Raw genomic sequence first — 24600 nt, forward strand, 5'->3', positions numbered from 1 at the left:
GCTAAGCTGCCACCCAGCAGTGATCGTTGGGCGTGTTGCATAGGCAAAATTTATTTTTTTATTTATTTTTTATATTTTGAATTAAAAATTTTATATTTTTTAACATCTTTAAACATTAAAAATAATATCAATATACTAATAGTAGGCGTGCCGCTTAGACAAAACTCAAAATTTTATTTTTTTTCATTTTTAATTAAAAATTTTATATTTTTTAACATCTTTAAACATATTTAAATATTAAAAAAATATTAACATATTAATAATCAATTTCTTAATTATTAAATAAAAAAATAAATATATAAATGATCAAAATAAAGAAATAAAAGAAAAGAGCAGTAGTAACATTATTCTTTACTTAATTAGTGACGTCTTGTGCAAGTTTTTAACGCGCGAGGGGTGTAACTGGTCTCTCTCCTCAGTTGCCGTTGCGGTATCCGATAGTTACCCAAAAGAAACGATCACGTGGCACTTTGCGAAGGTCGGTTAGAAGATACAAAGCGTTTAAGCTTCCTTCTTTTATTCCTAGCTCAACTCCGAAACAGAGAAAGAGAGGATGCCGCAGCCGAGTAAAGAGCCCTGCAAGAAAGAGGCTTGCGACATCCAAGCCTGTCTCACCAAGAACAACTTCATCCCGCAAAGGTACTTTCTTCTGATTAGGTATTCGTGTTTATGTTTTTATATTCATTACCTTTTGTTTGACTGCTGATAAAATGTAAGGTACGAAAAGAAGATAACCGAGGATTTTTAATTTTGTGCTGTTTCGGTTTCTCGATAATTGAAAAATGAATTGTGAGATAAGAATATCACTTTGCTATGTTCATCAGAGGTGGACTTGTTTTCTCGCCGTTAAATTTCACAAAATCTTTTTCGTTTTTCATCATTTCTACCTTTTCTCATCATTCGATCAAGGAGTTTCTGAATATTTATAATCATGTCTCGATAAGTAGGGCTTATGGTGGTCTTCGTTCCTAACTTTTAGCTAGATTATTTTTTCATTTCATCTTATTCTTTTTAATTCCTCTCGACGATGAATTAATGCGTGCATTATAATGACTAAGCCAATTAGGGTTTCCAATTCCGCTTCGCTTCTTTTGCACGTTTTTCATGTGCCGTATGGATTTGAATGATGAACTCTTCCCGTTTGTGTGAGTATTTTTCCCTTCTACTTGTTTATTTTGGTTTACCATTTTTTATTAGCTCCTTCCATAGATTACAAATTATCGGAAAATCTATTGCTTATAGTTGATAAACTGTAGATCAAATGTTGTCTTGTCCCGCCAAAATCAGGTAGGGTTAGTGTAGCCAATATTAGAATGATGGCAATTCTGCCTTTTATTTTTTGTTCTTGGTGTGACTTTCGCCCAAGTAGAGAATGATCGGAATCATCCGCATGTGATTATTTGATACAGGGAATACTCTTAAGACAAAGTCATTGAAGAAAAGTGTAGCCAATGAGAGGTAGACTTGCTCCAATAGGGGGTTATCTTGCCTAAATGTTGTGCCGACTATGTCTGGTAATCCCCATTAGGATCACAACTTCCATTTTGCAGAACTTCATTAATGCAGGACATATGTTCTGGCCAAACTAACAGGGTGGTGAGGCCTCCACTCTTCCCTAGCTATTCTTCCATTTGGTCTTTTTGGTTGTGTAAATATGTTACGATCTCACATCGACTAAGTATGGGATTGGTTGATGGTTTATAAGTCCCTAGGCACCTTTCCCTTGTAAGCTAGTTTTCAAGAGTGAGTTATACCTAGTGGATTCATAACAAATGGTATCAGAGCCAACCCACATTTAAGGCCATGTTGCGACGGTTGCAATCGTGCGGCACGGGGGGTGATGTTGGCATGGCAGTGTTCGCCCGGAGTTAGGAAAAGACCTAGCGCACAGCCAGCCTGTGTGAGCGTCAGGACCGCCGTGGACGTCCATTGCAGAGCGTGGTGGTTGTTACGATCCCACATTGACTAAGTATGAGATTGGTTGATGGTTTATAAGCCCCTCGGCACCCTTCCCTTGTAAGCTAGTTTTCAAGGGTGAGTTCTACCCAGTAGGTTTATAACAAAATATTTGCTTTAGGATCGAGAACATATTAGTACATAATTAACGTGACACTTATTTGAGGCACTTACAAGTGAAGACATCATTTTTTTTTCCTCCTTTGATAGGATCATAAAGAAGAATTAATATCCAGCCTGTGGATATGTTTCTAACTCATACCATCTTAATTGTGATGAAGCAATTCAACACGAAGCTCATTTCATTTATCCTTTAAAGAATACTACATAATTAACAACGAAGTTTTTTTTTTTTTTCAAAAAATAAAAATAAAATGAATAAGATAAACTTTTCATATCTTATAAGTTTTCTTAAAGATACAATATATCATATATGTCCTAATTATTTTTATTTTTCCAAATGATTCATATTTTTTAGTCTATTCTACTTGTGTGTGAGTGGGTAGATTTTACTTCCATCTTTTGTTTGTAACTACAAGTTGCAGATCAAAGAGAATGATTTAAAAAGTTTACCATTTATAGAAAGTTACCTGACTGCTTTGAATCGGACACTGCAGTATGATAATCTAAAGAACATTTCAATGAATTTCTCTGGTTTCAGTTCACATGTTTCCCACTTTAAGAGAAGCCCTGTTGTTCAAGCTTTCAATTTGCAATTAAAAAGTTTCATATATGGTTTTGTTTAAGAGGTCTGCCTTCGTATTTTGTGTTTGGAGTTTTGGCTCAGAACAATGATATGCAGCATCATTCTTTAAGATTGGTGAGGTCGGAGCTAATGGTTAATGAGAAGTAACTGATTGGGTAACACTCTGCCCACTTGTGGTATTTGTATGGGCCGAGTTCAGTTTGCAGCACGTGGTTTTGAAAATTAGTCATTACCCACCTGAGGTCCATTATACTATAGTACTTTTTTCTGAATCTACCTTGAAAATTGGCATGTGCAGATCATGTGCTTTAAGAAAATGTGCCTTATATCAGTCTGTGATTTAGAGAGACAAAATATAGCATGTCCGCCATGAGTTTTTTGTGATGGTTTCCATTTGGCCCCACTTTTATAGTTAACAACATAAAGTGGATGCTAATAGCGTTGATCTTATACCAGTAATGTGCAAATTTATAAGCTTCCAAGTTCGGAGCTTGTCCAATTCCACGAGTGGGCAAAATTTAGTTTACCCGAGTAGATTTGTAAGCTTATCCACCATTGAAGTCCTCTCATGGTCTGCCATGATGCATGATTAGTATAAAACATCCAATATGGTAGACTTAATTCATCTCCTATTATATTTAGGCATTTTCTTCTATTTTCATTCATATCAATAAAACTTACTTCTTACTTAAAAAAAAAAAAAATCATCTCCTATTGACTTCTTCGACATTTTTTGTATTTAATTATCTGAGGTCATGCGAGAACTGTGGTTTGCATTTCACAACCATTGCAAGGTTGGATGGACTGAAGATCTTTTTTATTTTCTTAGTTTAGCTATCAGGGTATAGTCCATACTTTGGTCATTCCAAAACTTGAATGCTTGTTGAGCATTCTAGGGGGGCGTTTTTCCTCCATGAAATAATACGGCTGGCTTCCTTTTAGCTGTTATTATGAATAATGTGATCATGAAAATGATCATTATAAAGAACTAAACAGCTTGTGAAAAGGTATACTTTCTATCTGATCAAGAGAGTAATTACTTTATCAATTTCTGAGAAATTCATTCAAATGTTTGGTTGAGTGGTACGACCAAGAACATTGGGTTCCTTGAATGGGTCTCTAAAACCTAAGATTCAAAAGTAGATTTTGGTGCTGGATTTGTGGCTTTGTGTTTGATGGAACTTGATTTTCTCCCAGCTTTACTGTCATCTGTTATACTTTTCCTACTTATAAATAAAAAATCTCTAGTAATTCTCCCTTGATAGCATTTTTTTTTTTATAACTGTAAGCGTTGTTATCGACACTAACCCCGTGTATAATATAGTAATGTTGGCGTTCACTTATTTGTGTCCATGGTGTAGGTGCCTTAAAGTCATTGAACTGCTGCAATCCTGCTGCGAGAAATGTGATTATAAGTCAACACACTGTGCTTCTGTCTCTGGCCTTTTGAAGCAAAAGCCCAAGTAGAAGCTATTATCTTACAATTTTTTATTGAAAATGGCTAACGTAGCTCTTTATTTATGCCCCATCTCATGGGAAAATGCTGCAGAGCCACTAACATTAGACGTGGTTCGTGAATTCTGGGAATTTCTTAGGCAAGGCTTATTGTGAGAAACATATCCCCACCTAAATGCAGTGTTTTGCTGGAGAGGGGGAGAACACAATGACGCGATTAAATCATCTCAAGAAATGCTAGGGAACAACTTTTGAAATGGGTATTGGTGTTGCTAACCGTTGAAAGGTATATCTTTTTACTGGGATACTTTTTACATGTCTGCTTGGTGCTTCTTTGTTCTAGATTTTATTTCTTTTCGTGCTAATAAAGAGAAATATATGGACGTTAATACTAGTTAATAGAAACTTCGGTTTTTTGTGCATGTTATTAGTATTAGGAACAATGTTTGACGGCGTAGTCGACTTTCCTAGTAGAATTCTATCAAGTAAATTTACTTCCTCAGCTAAATTAGTTCCAAAATTAATCCCTCGTGGGCAGGTCTGAAGAATCTGCCTTGGGGAAGTTTAGCCTAAGGAGTCTTCCATGTAATTTTTGTTTTCGTTTTTTATAAGTAGGAGTCTTCTATGTAATTGGACAACCGTATAACTGAAGGGAATAGTCGACCAACTATGAGTTTGGCTGCCACCCTTAAAAACTTTTTTTAAATAATAATTTAGTTTTAACCTTTTTTTAGTCCACGTAAATTGCTACATCCCTTCCTACACCTTCTCAGCCCAACTATTGGCAAGAAAAACATTGTAAGTCAGGAATAAAAAATATAACTAGGATACACTATAAACAAATGTGCACAAAATTACGTTGCCTTTCGTATGGAGTTTGGCATAAATCGAATACAATGAAACAGCTGAAAGCATAGGTACTGTGAAGCCGAAGAGAAAAGGAGAGAAGAAAATTTAAAATCTCACCTTCCTGTCTCTCTCTTTCTCTCACTCTTTTTCTATCGAAGAACACGATTTGGATGAATGATAGCTGCATAAAATACAGGTTGCATGAGCAACTTCCATGCCCAAGAAAAAGCATTCAATCTTTTTTTTCTTCTTCCTTCTTTAAGCGACTGGAGGAATGCATACATCATGGTCATCTAAAAGATTCCTGCCGCCTAAGAGGGATGCCTTCACCACCATTAAGGATATCGTCTTCTGAGTGTTTAGAAAGTCGCATGCATAGAGCCGTTGACAAACCTGTAGAAAGATGATTTGCGGTTCTTCAGAATGCCGAAAAAGAGCTAAAAAAAAGGATCAAAATCATGTAACAAGCCTACAAGTTCCCAGTGCCCACAGGAGATAATGTCTACATGTCAGTTAACTATCCTCATTTGATACGAAGGATTCACAAAGGATGATATAGAGAACATACCATCTGCCATATCCTTTGTTTTGTGAAGAAGAAAAGTTCCTGAAAGGATAGTCACAAACCCACACATTTCTGTGACTACCTGGGTTGGACTCTGCCTATCCCAGTCCTGAAAGTAAATTCAATTTCCACAATGTCATCACATGGAAATTCAAATGATTCTGTAGACTCAATAATGTAAGTCCAGCTGAAACTATTTCCAACAAGCTCAGAAGTCAAATTACTCTTTATACATCAGTTTAATCTGACATTACATAATTATACGAGTTATTTAGCTTGTCAAAAAAGAAAACCATCAGCCTTAATAAAAAAAAATTAAGAATGAAAACAACCAGAAAAGGAAAACAATTACAGAGACAGAAGAGCATCATCATCACTCTCACTCACCTTTTGTTTCATTCAAATTTAGGAGGGGTTCACATCCAACCCTTAACTTCTTTAGGTAAATAAAGAAATAAAATTTGAATTCAAGACATAAATGGGACTAAAACATCCTGCAAATGTATTAAGAAGCATGGAGAGCTGCAGATTGCAGCAAACGACAGAGTTCATCTTGGTCAAAAATAAAGAAAATTCCATATAAAAATAAGGAATTAGCACTCAAAGTTGAATTTACTAAGATCTATAACAGACCTATTAGATAATGGACATGGAACAAAGCCTAAAGGCATATCATGAAGAAAAATCCATATGGCTGCACCTTATTTTACCAAACCTTTCTGCTACGGAACTAATTTTAATCAATCCTGTAAGTTAGCAGGAGGGAATTTTTGTTTGACTGTGACATTCACAATCCTATAAGTCAATGTATCTGATGACCAAATTTATGGTGGTAAAAAATTTTAAGATTTTGAAAAAGGACCAATAGCAACAATCCCCATGTGTACAGAGAAAAGGAGAAGAAAGGGCTCAGATAACACTGGCCAGAAGAAGAATATACCTTAAACATGATCACACTAGCCAAAATAGTAAGTGATGTGAACATGACATAGTATATGGGAGATACCACAGCCGTGTTAAAAGTATCGAGTGCCTGCATTGAAGAAACAAAGAAAAGAAAACGTAAAGAAACAATTGCAAAACAGTATCTATCAAACGAAATGGGAGCAAAAAACTTTACGACATTATATATTAGAGGTAAGATTCACCAATTTTATGGTTCTAAGTCCATGCAATTGCACATCGATCACTTGTTTCTTCAGAAGGTCAATCTAATGCAAGTTTGTAACAAAATGCAGCTACTCCAATGGTCATTCATTTAAAGAATGCCTGAGCATTTAGAGACCCTTCTATCAATAATTTTATTTTCTTATTCATGCATGCAACTGTTTGTAGTCACTCCACCTAACATTCTAGTTTGTGAAATTATAAGGTGCACATAGAGGATGAAGTTATAAGCTTTCAATTAGACAAAATTTAGGACTTAATATCTCCTCACAAATGTGTTAGAATGTTTATGAAGTCAGCATACAGTTGGACCCACTTCCTGATGGCTCAAGTTTTTGGGACTAAACGTTTCTACCACAATATTAGCCTGACTAGGAGCAGGATAAATCAACAAATAATGACCTTGACATAAGCTTCTGCGCCATCAAAAAATACTATAATGTCTCTGGATTCAACAACCCATGGAAGAGCACTCCAAAAGGACAACTATGATTAAATCTTCCAGGACGATAACTTTTTTTTTTTTTTTTATAAGTATCTTCCAGGACAATAACTTGAGGATCCAGAACGCGTCATTAGTGCTTAGTGGTTATTAGGTGTATACTGTGTATATTACTTGGCTATGCCGTTTCCTATTAATAAAGTTTTACTTAAAAAAAAAAGGATCGTCAGTTCTCTTTAATGTTTGGATGGTGGAGTACAATAGCTTCTGTTCTAGCTTTCTAGACTTCATGGATTTGTGTTCTTTTTCTTAATGTCTTTAGTGGGGTGTTTCTTATTGTGTACTTTGGTGTACCCTTCTGTGCTTTGAATAAGATTACCTTATAAAAAAAGGATCAGAACGCCTTGATTTAAACTATACCACAGTGAAGTTAGGATTACACTAACCCAACACACAGGCAATAGTCCAAAAAGTAGTTCTAAATTCGCAAATATATAGGCCAATATGGAACAAAAATCTATTTCCTTTGTATAAGGTGAGCAGGTATTTAAAAGTTTATCTGAATACCAGAGCAGGAAAATTATGCTTAAGCATGGCATAAGTTCCAGGAAAAGTTTCTCCAGCATCACCAACTCTATGGAAAGCAAAAGGTTTTGGCGAGAGAACAGCTAAATTTAGGTGGTTCCATGTATTCTGCTCAGGCTGGACGAACCCTAGGCATATAGCTGTATACTAATTAAAGGAGACTCCAAACTAAATTCCAAAACCTGCAAGTTGCAAATTCATAAAGGATAAATAACTACCCTGAATACCAAACCTCAAAACAAAATGCAGCCATCAAGAAACTACCTCAAATTAATCCAAACAAAGGAATCCTATCACCCTAAAGATTCAACAAAGTAAGTTGGGCAAGAAAGATTCAACAACCTATTGAAGGGCTGTGCGCGTTGCTGATATTGGAAATGAATGCACCATTTAAAAAAAAACAAAAAAAGTGATGGAAAAGGTGGGAGAAAGTTATTATCACTCTCCGAGATCTCCTTAACAAAGATAAATACATTCAGATACACAAATTGTAACGATCTATTCAATATCAAATATCCACGTTCTGTCAAATCACATCTGATACCAGTCTATGAACTCAATAGTCTTTTTTCTCTTCTCTAGTTCCCAAACCATAACGTAAAGGAACCCTTGCTCATCAGTGACAAGTTACTAGTATCAAATCCTCCATACCCTACCTTGCCTAGCCCCCATGGTTCTTTCATATCAAACTCCACCAAACCTTAAATTGGTTCATGCCATCTTCAAATTTCCGAATAATTTCTTTTGAAATGATGAAGATGTTGAACCTCTAACACTAATAATAAATAAAAAAAGCCTAACCTGAACCTATATTCTTTTTCAATCAACATTTAGCAAGCAACTTCTAACAGTAAGATGAAGGTGGGGTAATACAATAACAGATCCACGACCTTTAAGAATCCAACAAGTCCTCGGAAAACCTCATGAAGCACCCAAAGAGGTAATGTCAAAAGACCGAGAAGAGACACGTCTCGCCACCAACACCTCCATCCAATGTAGAGATCTATTTTCCAAAGCAAACCCCATTAAATGGAATGAGAGTCCAAATTTAGACAATGTTTTGAGTTGCGGCAGGCACACCCATCGAGAGCATTGGATTTGTGATACTCTAGATTAAGTATAGGAGGGTGGTGAATGTAAACCCATATTATTTGAGAGAAAAAAGTTATTTCAGTTTGTCAATGAGCTCCATTTGTAACGACCCAAGGAAAACCCAAGCCAGGTTTGAACTCCAAAAGAACAAGTCAATGCTACAATTGGTTTTCATTGGAATCATCGAAACATGTAAGAATTTCTCTCCCCCATGCAATGTGGATATTCATCAACCTCCTATAATTAATCCAAGGTATACAGGATTTTGACAAGGATCACAAAATTGCATATTATAGGAATATACCTAGCATGCTCCTAACTTTTTGAATTCTTGTGACTGAAGAAACAAAGCCCCTTACAAGCTTGAAAAGGGCATCATTTGATGAACATGTAGCCATATACTTCACTCATCAGTCATAATGGATGAACAAGTTTAAATAAGTCATTTTCGAGCAAAGTTTCTAATGAAAATAAAAATAAGGAAAGCAAAAACTACTAAAATGAAAGAAATACAGAAACAGAAGACAGGAGGCACAGATGGAAAAGGCATAATTGTTACCTTGTTCAAATAGTTCATTTGGGTAAGAACACAAGTAATTACAACGAAAGTGAATAACCAAGTTTGTGGATAAATTAGTTGATTCATTCCCGACAATGTCAACTTCAGAGCAATTCCAAGTGCTTTGACACTCATGACCTGTCAAAAAGCAACCTTACAATAAAAAACACTAAGGAGATAGAAAATGCAACTCGAACACATTAGAATTTCTATCAAATACTGATACATACCGACAGAGAACCTACAAGGGAACAAACTCCAATATAAACCATTATGTGTGTCTGGCCATACTCGGGGATAAAACAGAATATAAGAATAAATGCAGCCGTTATGACCAAAGCTGCATACATGAGAAAAGCTACAAAAGAAACAAAAGGAAAAAATAAATATTTTCAAATTAAACCAAATTAGAGGACAATGATATCTGAACATGAAAAGCAAAGAATGATCGAATCAATTCCTACATCCAATTCCAGGAAACATTACAATTACCTGGCTCCATAGCAAGATCCCAAACTTCTGTCACGGATTCAATCTCACACTCTTGAGGAGCATGTAGAACAATTGTAGTAGAGCCCACAACACACAGAACACAACCAAGAATTCCAAAAATATGTAGCTTCTCCTGTAAGATAACATGTGCAAGTGCAGCACTGCAGACAACATGATTGTAAGCACTCAGTACTGGAAAATTAGACTTATTTATGTAGAAAAGTTTTTATCATGCCTGATGATAATGCTGAGAGCCCCAAGAGGAGTGACCAGAATAGCTGGCGCAAACGCATAAGCCGCAAAATTAGCAACTTCCCCGACAATCACTGTGAAATAAAAATTGTTCTGAGATTTTTTTTTCAATTCTAAATTTTAAATAAAATCATAAGATCTAAGCAACTTCATGAAACATAAATTCCTAAGGTATCAAATGCTTTCTTTTGCGTCTAGTTTCTAGATATGATCATATGCACGTCATTAATAACAATCAAGGATTGAGACAAGGGGTCCTTTATTCCCTCTATTTTTTGTAGTAGTAATGGAGGCAATGTGTAGAATGATGTCAACAACTGTGAATGGGGGGCTCTTATGACACTGACGCCGGATAGAATAGTGATTATTCTGCAGACTAGTTTCAACAGATAATTCACAAGGGAGGAAGACAAGAGAATCGCCCAAAAACACAGAGCAAACGCCTGTGAGCCACATCACTAGTCAATTTGGGCCAATAGTAATCAGAGAAAATTAGGGCCAACGTCTTATCTCGCCCAAAATGACCCTCACTATGAAGTTCACTAATAATCTACTGCCTTAGCGAACAATCTGGGATGCACAACTGTCAAAAGTATTTCAGCGCGAACAATGTGCAATCTGACAACTCAGCATCATCTGACTCGGATCCTCTTGTATCAGACACGCTAAATAATGAAGAGATTATCCTTTCTCATCTCTTGTTCGCTTATGACACGCTAATTTTTTGTGAGGTTATCCAGGAGAGAACATTCATCATTTGCATAGTTTATTCCAATGCTTTGAAGTTGTTTTTGTGCTGAAATTCAACTTGGGCAAGTCATGGTAGTGCCGGTTGGAGCAGTCGATAACATTGGCATTTTGGCATGCATCCTTGGTTGCAAGGTGTCATCCTTATCCATGAAGTATTAGAACCTCAAACATTATTTTCAAACAAGGCCTTATGGGCATTCCTTTGATTAGCAGGTTGCATGTGGTCCAATGATTGAGATCTCCTAGTTGGTCTAGAATCAATAGATTTCTCATCTCCCTTAATTGGGAAATCCTGTTCCCTAATGTGTCACAGAGAAGGCTACCTCCTTTTATCATTGAATCACTTTCCTTTGTTACTTGATTGTGGGAATGTTGAATGATGTAGAAGGTACTTTAAGTTTGAGAATATGTGGTTAAAAGCTGAGGGCTTTGTGGGCAAGGTAAAGCAATGGTGGTTGTCATACACTTTCACGGCTCCCCTAGTTTTGCCTTGGCAAGCAAAGCTGAAACCACTGATAATACAGAATAAGGGCTCGTTTGGACACTTAAAATATTTGTGAATAGTAGTGAAATTGTTTGATTTAAGATGTTTTATTGGATTTTGAGAAATGAGAGAAAAATTTGAATACAAATATTATAAAGTTAAAACAATTGTTTAAATATAATTTTTGTTTTGAAATTTGAAAAAGTTATTTTTTTTTTTATATTTTGTTTGAGAATTTGAGAAATTTGTAATGCTTAGGTAATGATTATATAAAAAAGTTGAAGATTTGAAATTGAAAAGTGTTTTGTGTTTGAGTGATGTTTGGGAGGAAAATATCTGAGAATACTTTAGAGTACTTGTGTTCCCAAACTAGCCCTAAGATGGAGTTTGGCCATCTTGGGAAAAGGAAACTTGTTTTTCTCAATGAATCATGTCGTGATGATGATTTGGAAGAAAGAGATCATTGTCTAAGACAAGAATTGAGAAAGGAGATTATCAATGAAGTCACTTCTTTTCACCACAAAATTTCATTCTTGTGAATGCCACTGTTACTTTAGCAGCTATAAGGTATCGATAAATTTAGATGTGGTGTATTGTGGATGCCTGTACCATAACGAGCCGATAAAATGAAGGCTTCAAGTACACCATAATAGAGCAAACTGATTAAATGCAAACACATCATTTTTATAATAGTCAACAATCTATTTCTATTTTTTTCAATCATAAATAGTAGCATTTTAGAGGGAAAGTTGAATACCAATTATAGTCATTGATCAGGACCAAAGGATTCATATAAAACTCACTTGTTATCATGCCGACCCACCAAAGCGGCTCATATAAGTAAGAATAGCCTCCAACACCTATCGAAACCATCAATTAAACTTAACTTCAAGAAATATGTTACACGTGGCATTGAGATAAAAACACATTTTACTAATAAAGAAACATAAAAAACATATTCAAAGTATACAATAGTAGGTACACTCTAAATAATGCAATACTCATCCCATATGTGGATATTAGAGACAGATGTGAGAACATGGCAACATCTCCAGAAAATTTAATACAAACTAGATCAAAGACACCATCAGTTCACGTGGGTAAAACGCACATCCATATAGACATGGAAAAAAAGGAATCAACTTTCTCAACATAAACAAGCTTCCTAATCCTCAGTACAGTACTTTTAATTCATTTCCAGGCACATCAGCACAGTGGTAATAATATAACATCACTAATTGCAGTCATTGTCCAGTCCAACATTGTTATAATGAGCATTAGTTTGAACTTGAAACTTAATTTTCCATTCAATTTTCTGATAAGTAACTTTCTGTTTAATTTACTGAACAGGCAGCTGGGCACCAGCCAATAAAAAATGAATGCCTCTATGATTTTACTTTAACTACATCCATAGGTCAAGTAATTTCTCTTACCTTACCAATTACAGTCCATCGACCCAACTGTGCTATCGACTAGAAATACCCAAGTCCAAAAAGTCCACATATTGTCAAATTTGTTCAATAAACTACGCAAAATTTCGATTACTCAGCACACGTGCATCTTATACACCACGTCAATCCATCAAAAAGTCCGTCAAACCGGATTTTGATCGCTGTCAGTAATTTCCTTCATTCAAGTGTATTTGAAACCTACGTCTCTCGTCAAATGAAATTTCTTAGCTGTCTTAGGATAAAAGATTAATAGAAATGAAACCCAAAGCTCAAAACAGCGGGGACAATTAAGTTTTTGTCGTGACACGGATATTATTTTAACAAAGAGAAATTACGACAAGCATTGTATACCAAAGATCTCCTCAACTTCACCGGACCAACCGTCCATTGACTTACCAAACACGAATAACGTCATACCCTGCCTTGTTTTTCCATTCTCAGATTTAGTCAAATTAAAATCAGAAGACGAGAAACAAAATCCAACATTGTATAACTCAAACTCTCAATCAATGGAAATTTAGAGAAGTGGCCCCGAGAGTTATTTGAAGAATTCAGTACCTGCTCGGACTCCAGAAGCGCCGGCCTTCTTCAAGCCCTTCTTCTTGACAATGAAGCTGGCGCCGATGAAGACGCTGGACGAGAGAGCAAGAACGAGGCCCTTGATGTTGTCAGAGGACATTCCCTCGCGCCAGCTCGTCGGCGGACTCGGAGAGGTCGTCGAAGACATGGCTAATGAGCAGAACCAAAACCCTAGCCTCCACCGGTGGCTCTAACATACCCCCACCGGGAGGGCCATTGAATGAAATCGCTTATTGACTCAGTGATCTGATCAACTGGATACTGAGTTAGAACAACGAGTTGGATCTGGATAATTAATGGATGAACAATAAATGAAGAGAATGCTTTTGTCGGCACTTGGAGAAGTCGGTGGCTACAGCTGTGAGCGAGGTTTCCTGGATCGGGGAGAGACTGACAAACAGACAGACAGACAGACAGAGAGAGAAGCGTGCTGGGAAGGACTTATCGGTTATTAATAGGCTTTACCAAAACAACGACTCCACTCCGACTTGGGGTTGATGACTGCTCCACCCCATCTTCTTTCCTTTTCACTTCTCTTACCCTTTTCTTTCTTCACTTTACCAAAAACATAAATTTTACTCATCCCGTAATATCAGATAAATATTCTAGCCAAAATTGATTACGTCAAAATAATCCTATAAATTAATATAAATTTATGAAATTATAAAATTATTTTTATTATAAAATAAATTTACGAATCACATAAAATTGTGTCAATTTATATAATTATTTTTATATTTATGACTGACAATAAACTCAAAATTAAGATTGTTATTTTTATACGAGGGGTTTCACCACTTACGAAAGAGTCATCATAAAATTATGATTTCATTCATATTTATTTTATAATAAAAATATTTTTATAATTTGATAAATTACATTAAATAATATCAATTTATAAAATTATTTTTATATAATTATTTTATAATTAGAGTATTTCTCTTTTTATATTAATATCATACATCCTTTTTATTGGTAAACTTGAATGTCATAATAAGATAAATACTTTAATTATAAAAAGATTACAAAAAGGTAAAGCCATAAATTGATGTGGTTTGATGCAATACGTCAAATTATAAAATTATTTTTATTATAAAATAGATTTAACTGATTACATGAAATTATATCAATTTGTAGATTTATATTTTGTGTACTCTCTGTGTATATATAGTACTTCTCATAAAAGTAATCTAAATCCAATGATATGGATAAAAGAATCGAGTAGTAGTATTACAGTCACAAATAAATTTTATAAAAATAAATTTATAAATTGACGTGCTTTTATGTAATACGTTAGATATATTTTACAATAAAAATAATTTTACAATCTGACATATTACATAAAAACACGTCATTTTATAAGTTTAATTTTATCAAATCCGTTTGTGGCTTAAATTTCTTAACGGCACTTGATGATTTTAACAAGATAAATGTTTTAGCCACAATTACAACAAAATTTTATGAATATAAACTCACAAATTGTCGTGACTTGATATAGTATGATGATTTTGGACATTTTCATTCGTGTATAGATAAGATATTAATTTAGAAATTTAATTTTGTTATTTTAATGTTCTTGAATGGACGAGTTGACATGTAATTAAAATTTTCTATAGGTTAATAGAAATGGATGGAATTAGCTGATTGCTTTCAAACTAAGAAATAAATTGATGAAAGTGAAATTAATAAGGGATGTATGGATTTTAAAACTTTCTTATTATCTATCATTTGAAATAATATTATAAAAAAAAATATAACGTATTGCATCTATCACTCATAGCATTGTTTTTCCCAAAATCTAATTGTTTTGTATTTTATTTTGGCAAATCTAATTGGAATGGCATGCTTCCAGCTCAACATATATAACTCGAGTGATTTTGTCTCTCTTTCCCGACGATGAACAATTTTACTGGCTACAATTGTACGTGTCGAAAATATTAGTCGGAATAATTAATTTCAAACACTCTTATCAATTAAAAATAACTTTATCCGGATCACGTTCCTAATAATTTGGGTCCCTTCACATGAAAACGCGTTATCCTCAGAAGTTATCTCTGTCGTTAATTAATGCTAAAAACATGGCTTAACCAAATTTCTTACAAGTATAACAAAATCGGGGAGTCTTTTCCCTCGGATAATGCCGACAAACAAAATATTCATTAAAACTCATATACGTTGCAGTCATAAAAACTCAAAACGAAGTGATTATGTCACGTTTGTTTTCGAAGATGAAACAAGATCAATTGAGATAAAAATTAAAAATTAAATAAAATATTATTATAAAATATTTTTTTAATATTATTATTATTTAAAAATTTAAAAAAATTGAATTATTTATTTTATTTTATATAAAAATTTAAGAAACTTATAATGATTATATGATATATGATGAAATATATTGTGAAAACAAATAAGATTTTGCCACAAAAATGCTATAGCTACAAAATAATTTATAAACTGATATGATTTTATATGATCCATTATATTTATTTTATAATCAAAATAACTTTACAATATAATGTATCGCATCAAGCTAAGTCAATTTATAAGTTCATTTTTGTACAATCATTTGGTGACTAGAATATTTATCAAGAGAAGTACTTTAGCCATAAAAATATACTATATAAGTAAATTTACAGATTGATGCAACTTGAATTGATAAATTAGATTGTAAATTTATTTTTATTGTAAAATATATATAACGTAGCATATTAAATCGTGTTAATTTATAAATTTATTTTTATAATATATATTTCTAACCCCAACACTTCTCATTTATAAAGCCAAATGACAATGTAGTTGTGTAAAAAATAGAGATAATGATGTGGCTCCATTTAATTTACCATATTGAGGTTGGGTTATAAATTTATTTTTATTATAAAATAAAGAATAAATATAGATAGAAGTCACTATTGAGAGCATCTATTTTGCACACATGATGTGGCATTATGTAGACCACACATCTCTCCAAATGAGTATTGAAAACAATCAACTAGAAGCAGTCACGCAGTGAGTGTAAAGTGTACACTGCTATAGTGACTTCTTTATAGCATTACTCTAAAATAAATAGTCAATGCTAGCATTGCCGCTTGGGCTCCCATTGGCTTTAACATGTGTTTTTTCATATGTTTTTTTAAAGTTATTTTTACAATATTTTTTAATACTTTTAAATATTTTAAAAAAATAAAATAAATTTAGAACATTATTAAAAAACACTTCCTTAATCATAAAATTTAAAAAAAAATCATTAAAAAAATACTTCCTTAATTTTTTTATTTTTTATTTTACTTCATGATTAATGAAGTATTTTTTAATGATACTGTGAATTTTTTAAAATATTTAAAATTCTTAAAATAATCTATATAAAAAAAGAACTAAAAAAAATACATAAAAAAACACATACTAGAGCCCAGCGGTGACTCTAGCATTATTCAAAATAAATCTAATATATCATGTTAACTATAAATTTGTATGAACTTAGGAGATTCTAATTCGCCGCAATACTTCTCATTTATAACAGTTCTTCTATATACCACCGGCACGAGTAACCTTTGGGAAATCGGCTGACGTGGCATAAAAAAAATACAGAATACAGACGTAAACAAAATAGGGAAATTTCAGAAAATTTCAAATGAAAAGAAGCTAGAGATCACATCTGGGAAGAAAGCTCTGCTCGATCTTGAGTCTGGAAGAATGAGAGTTCGCCGCTACCGCCGTCGTCGTCTTCAAGTTTGTAAGAGAAAAACTCATCTCAATCTCGGGCCTGGGAAGATAAACTCTGCTCGATCTAGGGTCTAGAAGAAAGAAAGATCGCCGCAGTGCGTCATCGTCTTCGTGTTTGAAAGAGAAAAACCTACTCAATCACGTGTCTGGATTCTCTAATCTATTGTTTTTCTGCGAAGTATAAGAACACCATTGAGACCGATCTATTTTTGTTGGTTTTACCATCCAAACTCCCCTGAGATTTTTCTGCACTTACGGGTTAGTGCTTTTTCCCTAGATAGAAGCATTGATTCTAAAAGCAAATAGGAAAAAAAAAAACTATAGAATATATAATAGAGCTCGATTTTTTTTTTTTTTTGGTATTTGGAAGATTAATTGGTTGGATTTGTTGTTTATAATCTCTTTCGAGATTCTTATGCATCTTTGCAGCAATTTTAGGTGAGTCTAGTGCCTCTTTCAATTGTCTTTCGCAGTTCTAGTTTTTTTTTTTTTTATATAATGGGGTTTCTTCATTTCTAGGTTCTTAATCTTCATCCAAGGTCATTGGTATTTTTTTCCTAGTGAATTATGTACATATTTACTTAGATCTGACCTTGAACAATTTATTTCTCGAACATCAATTATAGTTTATTTTTTATCTTGCTCTGTGTTTCAGTGTTTCTATTTTTTAGTTTGAGTTATATTTGCTGTTTTTATCGAAAGGGTACTTTTTGTACAAAGCTCCCATTTTTAGCTTAGATCCATATGTACTTTTTCAAGTTTCCAGTTGCGTTCTTGCACATAATTATGGTTGTACACCTCCCATTTCCTATCCAAATTCAAAGCATTCTCAGTACGACTCTATATTTATGTGAATTTACACTTGACAGATCTACTTTATCCGCAACTCCTCACAAAGCATCACCGGCAACTCCAAGAGTTAGTAAACCAAGCAGGGGAGTAGCTAAATCAACGCCCCCTAAACCATTATTTCTTGTGATTACTAACTGTTTCTTGTACAAAAGATGGAACGTTCAGATCACTATGTTGAACATCATTTTAGAAGGATTCCTTGTCCCTATACGTTCAGCTAAATTTAGTTGCAAATGTATCAAAGAAACTGGTTCACTAGTTGTATTGGTTATTGGAGTCCTTTACATATATATATATATATATATATATATATATATTTATATACACACAAAAATTTTATTCTTTCAATTATCAGCGGTGGGATTAACACATCCTCGTATTATATCAAAAAGTGAAAGAGAATTTTGTTATCAAATTAAAGTTTATTTGTCATCTCTACTGCTATACTCCATTTAAGCAAATTGAATAACAGTGACTTTATAATGGTGTTTCAATGATTAATCTCTATTATTTTCTTTTTATGACATTTTTAACAGGGTTGCAGCAAGAGTACTGTACCAATACCAAACTAGGGGTTATACCTGCCCCCTATGGCCACCCCTCCACCGCCCCGTACCCCGCCCCACATGGGCGGGGGCGGGGTCTCTTGTCCGCTGGCCGGGGTGGACCCCCACCCGTCTGCACCCCCGCATCCTCCTACTGGGCCTTCGACCCAGTACATTTTTCTAGGCCCTAAATGGCCCAGAATCAATTTTTGGACCACTTTGAACCCATTATTTAGATTAAAAAATATATAAATTTTAAAATAGAAAATAAATAATATATATATATATAATCATAGATTGAATTATTAAATAGATATTAAGTTTCAACTATTAACTAATTAAGTAATAATCATCACTAAGGCAGTAAGGCATTATGCTAAAATAAATAGTTTATAATTATACAAATTAAGAGAACTAATAAATTATTACACTATTACAAACTCATTTAAAAAAATAAATATTACAAATTGTACAATTAACTAATGTAGTAACATTCCAATTTGATCAATTTGATTTTGGGATAGAGCCGTAGCGGTGAGTTCATTAAGTTGTGTCGATTACTCTGAGACTGAAAATCAAGATCATAAAAGTTAAAAGTTATAAAACCTGAAATATTAATAAGTTAAAAATAAAAAAAAAATTAGAATTAAAAAGTTATAAAGATGAAACAAAATTTTAAATGCAAATAATTAGGGGAGAAATTATGCAAACCATGGCAATGATGAGTCCAATAAAAGTCATACTGCATCGGAGGTAGCCGTAGACGCCGTCTCATGTATCACTATAAGTATTAAATTTGAAATCAAATTAATGAATACCAATTAAATGAAAATAAATAAATTAAAATAAGAAATTAGAAAATGAAATTAAAATAAATACCAGATCCAGACTGATCATCACCCTCCTCCTCGACGTCGGCCTCCTTATACTCAAAAACATCCGGAACATGAATTGGAGTTCCCTTGATCCAATTCTATGTGCAAATCAAAGCCTCCACAGTGGCAGGAGCTAATGAACTCCGAAATGAATCTAATACACGCCCTCCGGTGCTAAATGGAAACTTTGAGGCTACTGTGCTAACATGGATGGCCAAAAGTGTGCAGGCTATCTCTTCAAGAATGAGATACTTCACGGCATTCACTTTCCACCAACTTAATATATCGAAATCTCATGAAAAATGGTAGAATCTTTGCTGCTAAGTATCTGTATATCTCTGACTGAGCCTCTACAGAACTCAAGAGGAAGGGAGTTTGCTCATACCTCTCACATCACTCCAATCTACGCCTTTTCCCAACCTCGACTTCAGGAAACTGTGAGCCTGAGGCTGAGGGGGTAGGTGTAGGTGTAGGTGTCGCAATATTACCACCCCGCATGGTAGAAAGCTCATCAAATAATCTAGTAAGGGTTTCCCAAACCCTTGCTGCAATAAGCTCCGCCTATACTTGCCCGTACGTAAGGCCCAATCCAAATATCATGCCATCCAACTTATACCTCGGGTCAAAGACGACAACTACATATAACAAAATATTAGTCCTAGTTAAATCTCTTCAATACTTGTCGTACTTTGTCCTCATAATCAATGTCATCTCCCATAGCCTATTGTGACCACCCGCGACTATGTCATCTAATTCTTATTTTACCTTACATATTTGTTGACATACAACATTGGATGTAGGGTACAAAGTTCCGGATAGCCTCGTGGTGAGATCGTAAAAAAGCCTAAAAAACTCTACAAAAATAGTTACAATTTTCCAATCATCATCTACAGGTTTCCCCAATCCCCCGTGATCATCAAAATATTTAACATATTGGATGTCTTCGTCACCCAATAATGCAAATGCCATCCTATATTCTTGGGCCGTCTCCAACATCAGAAATGTTGAGTTCCATCATGTAGGCATATCAGTACAAATGCCCTTCTTAGATGTTAGACCCGCAGATCTCACAGCAACCTTGAATTTCTCCAACCTCGAAGGAGAAGATCTCACCCATCTCACAACAGTCTTAACCCGATTAATCGAGTTATGAAGAACCCGATCAATCGAGTTATGAAGATCCCTCAAACCATCAGTGACAATTAGATTCAGAATATGACATCTCACATGCAGACACTCACCACCCATGAGTGTCTTATTTGCCTATCTAAGATAGGTTTCAGATGTGCCAATGCAACATCGTTAGACGAGGCGTTATCGACTGTGACTGTAACAACTCGGGTCAAACCCCACTCTTTTATTGCGGCCTCCAAGGCCTTTCCAATTGTCTCACCCTTATGATTGGTGATTTTACAAAATTTTATAATTTTCTTTTACAATATCCAATGACAATCAATAAAATGCACAGTCAAAGACATATAATTAAATTTTTGGATTGATGTCCAAGTATCAGTGGTGAGACAAACAAATTGATCCGCTAATTGACCCATCAACTTCTCATTTTCCATGTAAAAATACTTTTTTACATCATCTGCCATCGTGTGGTGAGAGGGAATATTAAATTTTGGTTCAAAGTAGCGAGAATACGTTTGAAACCATTTCCTGTCAACAATTTGAAAAGGTAGCTCGTCCATTATGACCATACGAGCTAGGTGTCTTCTACACTTATGGGGATCATACTTAGTATACTCCCTCAAAGTTGCACCCCCTATTCCCATCCGCCATTTTTTGAAGTTCAATTTCTAGCCTAGATTGACTTTTCTCTTGTAATGATCTTAATATTTAACTTTTTTTGCATTGCTCTTCTAATTGCATATTTAATTGTGAGGTGTCATGTTTCCTATAGTGACATTCATAAATTTTCCCATAATGGTTATACTTGGCTTGTGGCTTACTTGAGTCACCACCCTCTAATTTGGTGAAATGATTCCAAACTATTGAAGTAGGTTTCTTGCTGGGCTTGGGGGCGGGGCAAGGTGCCGTAGGGGTAGGGGTAGGAGTATGAGTAGGAGGGGTAGGTGTAGGTGTAGGGGTAGGGGTGCCCTCGGCCTGGAAATAAGAGCTCGCACTAGAATCTACTGGCATATCCATGAACTCAAACAAACAAGAAATTTGAAATTATAAAAAACATAACAACTATATAATAAACATAAAAAAAAAAGTAGAATAAAAAAAAATATCACTTGACATTCATATATATATATATAAATATATATATTGAGTACTTTGGTTATAAATGTAATAAAGTATATTAACAATATAGTTTCTTAGACTTGAAGACTATAAGCATAACAACTATATAATGAACATAAAAAAAAATTGGATTAAACATTTACAAACATTCACGTGGAAGATATTTACAAACATTCAGATTGGAAGGTCATGACTCATAGTATTGTCATACTACTACTATTGTATATATGTATATGTGTGTATATATATGTATATATGGTATATAGAGTTATTCTACTTGCAAGTGAGTCATGTGGAAGATACATATATGCTCCACACTGCTAATATGGTAGTATTTGATTTATAATCAAAATTTTAATTTACAAATCAAATCTTATATCTTCCGCACCAACTTGCATAATGTAGTTTTTCAATATAAAACAGAAAGCTACACAATGGAAAAAAGATTAAAAAATAAAATAAACTAAAGGAATGGTGCATAGGGATAAGAAAGTTAAGACAACTAGAGGCATATGGTCCTAAAAGGGACTAGTACTAGGAGTGGAAGTGGTCCTCTCTTCTTAACTCAACATTAATAGTTACAATTTTATTGATTAATGCATACATATATTGCTCATGATCATAAATTGCAGGCACTACTTAGTTATAAAATTTAATTAAAAAACTTAAAAATGTTATTGCTTTATGTGTGTGAGATTACTTATGGTCACAATTAATTACTAACTAATTAACTACGTGATGATCAATCCATTAATACCATTTTAATTTATATCAAGATGTATGTTAATTCAGATTGGAACTCCTAATACAAAAGCACATCCAAATACAAAAGCAAATCCACATCTGTCAACCTGATACTAATATAAAATCAAACCCACATCTAGTAAAATGAAGCCATAAATATTTTTTACAGCTCGTGAAGGATTTTTATAGAAATTAATAGTTCTATATCCCTAAATGCTTCACTCGGCTCTTGTTTGTTGTACTTGTAATTTCACCAGCTCTTGTACCTTAATCTGCAGGGTTAAGATATTCCAATTAGTAAAATTGGATGACTAATAAATCAACTACTAACTTAAATGAACATATACATTTTAAGTATATTTTTAAGGATACATACCAATGATAACAAAACCAAAATCTCCAACTACAACTCTAGTTGTATTTCATCCACCCCAAGTTGCATTTATAATGCAATTCATCCAACTTGCAGTGTAAGTTATACTAAAAGGAAACACAACATTTAATGCAGACAATATGCTTCACCCAAAAATTAGTAAGGAAACTAGAGATTATGTCAGAAAAAGAAAATTGTATCTTCGCTTATGAACAAAGAGAGACAGGTTCCAAGTCACGTAACTAAAAAGCCTCACCAGCAGAAACAAATACTAGACTCACATTCCTAGAGAGTGTTCCTGAACCATATTCCTAGAAACAAAGCTTGTCACTAAGCAAAAGGCATGTAAATTAAGAAGTCAACTTGACATAAGTGCTAACCGGGTTGAATTCCATTAAGTATGGATATACCACATAATGTGCTTACTCTTTAGTCGACGTCTTGAACGGGGCCATGATAAAAAAAATAACTATATGAATGATTTGATGGAACCCGCACTTAAAACTGACGCTCAATCAAATCTGTAATATGAAATTCGAGGTCATTTTACAACATTTTGATTAAGACCTCCTCACATTTCTTACAAAATGGTATTAACCTCTTATCTAACATAAAGACAGATGTATTGTCCTACCAAAAGATTTCACTTACATACATAGTCACAACAAGTATAGTGTTTACGCCATAAAAGATGATCTCAATTCTCATCTCATAGGAGTATGGGTATCACATCCAAATCATGGCTTTTAAAGGAACAAGTTTTCCTAATAAGTAAAGACATTTAACCTTGCAAAAAGTCCCAATTAAAATGACCATGTTAATAATTGAAATACCAGAGAATAAAAAACAAACTCCATTACATAAATTTGATAACTCGGAAATTACATGACCAGTCATTGTAATACTGCTAAAACCAATATCAACACAACTCAGTAGTACTAACAAAAGTTCATGAAAGAAATAGCCAACTACAAGAGAGGCTGGCAAAATGAATACATTCTCACATACACAAAATCTTTCATTCCCTTTTAACCAAATAATAAGCTGGATCAAGAAAGTCTTGTCCATGCAAATTCAAAAATGCATATTGACGTGAGACACACCTTAACTATAATGAACATATAATTGTAAGGGCTAGAGTTAGTGTTAGGATTTTAGGGCTTTGTGGGAAGGGTATTTCAAATCTGGGTGGAGAAGACGAAGGGGTTGTGGCTCTGTGGCTTATGTCTAAAGACGAAGACTGTGACTATGGCTTTGTGGCTTCTTGGAGAAGTCAAAGATTGACTGTAGAGAAGACGATAAGGACTTCGTGGAATGTGGCTTCATGAGGCGGTGACTTCGTGGAAAAGACGATATAGACTTTGTCGGAATGGAAAAGATGAAGACAAAGGCTGGGATTTTGATGGGGCTTCAGTTTGTGCTTGAAAATAAAATTAAAACGATGTTGTTCCTTATTTGCCACATCGGACATGGTGCCGAGAGGGTTCCAAGTAGCATTTTTTCATTGGATAATGCTGGGGCTCCCGCTGGGAGCTCCCGCTGGAGCTCTAGTGTATTTTATCATGTGTATTTTTTAATTTTTTTTTATATAGATGTTTTTAATGATTTTAAATATTTTTAAAAAATAAAAAAATTTATAATATTATTAAATAATACTTACTTAATCACGAAGTAAAATATAAAATATTTTTTTATGATTTTTTATTTTATTTCGTGATTAAGGAAGTATTTTTTAATAAATTTTTTTTACTTCTTAATTAAGAAAATATTTTTAATGATGTTCTAAATTTATTTTAATTTTTAAAAAATATTAAAAAATATTATATAAAAAATAACTTAAAAAAAAATACA

At 34.0% G+C, this 24600-nt stretch overlaps 2 protein-coding genes across 3 annotated transcripts; one reads left to right on the forward strand and one right to left on the reverse strand.

Annotated features, from left to right (window-relative positions):
- The first annotated feature begins 422 nt into the window (after positions 1-422).
- LOC109002325 (cx9C motif-containing protein 4) lies at positions 423-4755 on the forward strand. Its single transcript, XM_035684234.1, has 2 exons — positions 423-639; positions 4024-4755. The coding sequence occupies exons 1-2, from the start codon at positions 554-556 to the stop codon at positions 4127-4129; spliced, it is 192 nt and encodes a 63-aa protein (XP_035540127.1). The 5' UTR covers positions 423-553; the 3' UTR covers positions 4130-4755.
- A 168-nt stretch (positions 4756-4923) lies between these two features.
- Positions 4924-13949, reverse strand: LOC109002320 (probable magnesium transporter NIPA4). 2 transcript variants are annotated; one of them, XM_018980008.2, is made up of 9 exons: positions 13364-13949; positions 12158-12214; positions 10104-10194; positions 9869-10029; positions 9607-9734; positions 9377-9514; positions 6472-6564; positions 5535-5640; positions 4924-5359 (listed from the first exon to the last, which is right to left on the reverse strand). In XM_018980008.2, the coding sequence occupies exons 1-9, from the start codon at positions 13530-13532 to the stop codon at positions 5256-5258; spliced, it is 1047 nt and encodes a 348-aa protein (XP_018835553.1). In that variant the 5' UTR covers positions 13533-13949; the 3' UTR covers positions 4924-5255. The 2 variants fall into 2 exon arrangements, 1 of the variants encoding a protein (XP_018835553.1); XR_001997991.2 differs by lacking the exons at positions 4924-5359; positions 5535-5640 and adding an exon at positions 7708-7907 and having other exon boundaries at positions 13364-13917.
- Positions 13950-24600: the final 10651 nt, after the last annotated feature.

This window comes from Juglans regia, chromosome 13 (genome assembly GCF_001411555.2).
Source record: "Juglans regia cultivar Chandler chromosome 13, Walnut 2.0, whole genome shotgun sequence".
Taxonomy (NCBI): Eukaryota; Viridiplantae; Streptophyta; class Magnoliopsida; order Fagales; family Juglandaceae; genus Juglans; species Juglans regia.

Bases quoted from the DNA above. Each gene is read 5' to 3' on its own strand.
- LOC109002325 (XM_035684234.1), top strand. From the start codon at position 554: ATGCCGCAGCCGAGTAAAGAGCCCTGCAAGAAAGAGGCTTGCGACATC. The intron at 640-4,023 runs GTACTTTCTTCT...TCCATGGTGTAG, and splicing joins AACAACTTCATCCCGCAAAG to GTGCCTTAAAGTCATTGAAC.
- LOC109002320 (XM_018980008.2), bottom strand. From the start codon at position 13,532: ATGTCTTCGACGACCTCTCCGAGTCCGCCGACGAGCTGGCGCGAGGGA. The intron at 9,515-9,606 runs GTATGTATCAGT...GCTTTTTGACAG, and splicing joins CCCTTGTAGGTTCTCTGTCG to GTCATGAGTGTCAAAGCACT. The intron at 5,641-6,471 runs GTATATTCTTCT...ATTTACTTTCAG, and splicing joins CTAGTGTGATCATGTTTAAG to GACTGGGATAGGCAGAGTCC.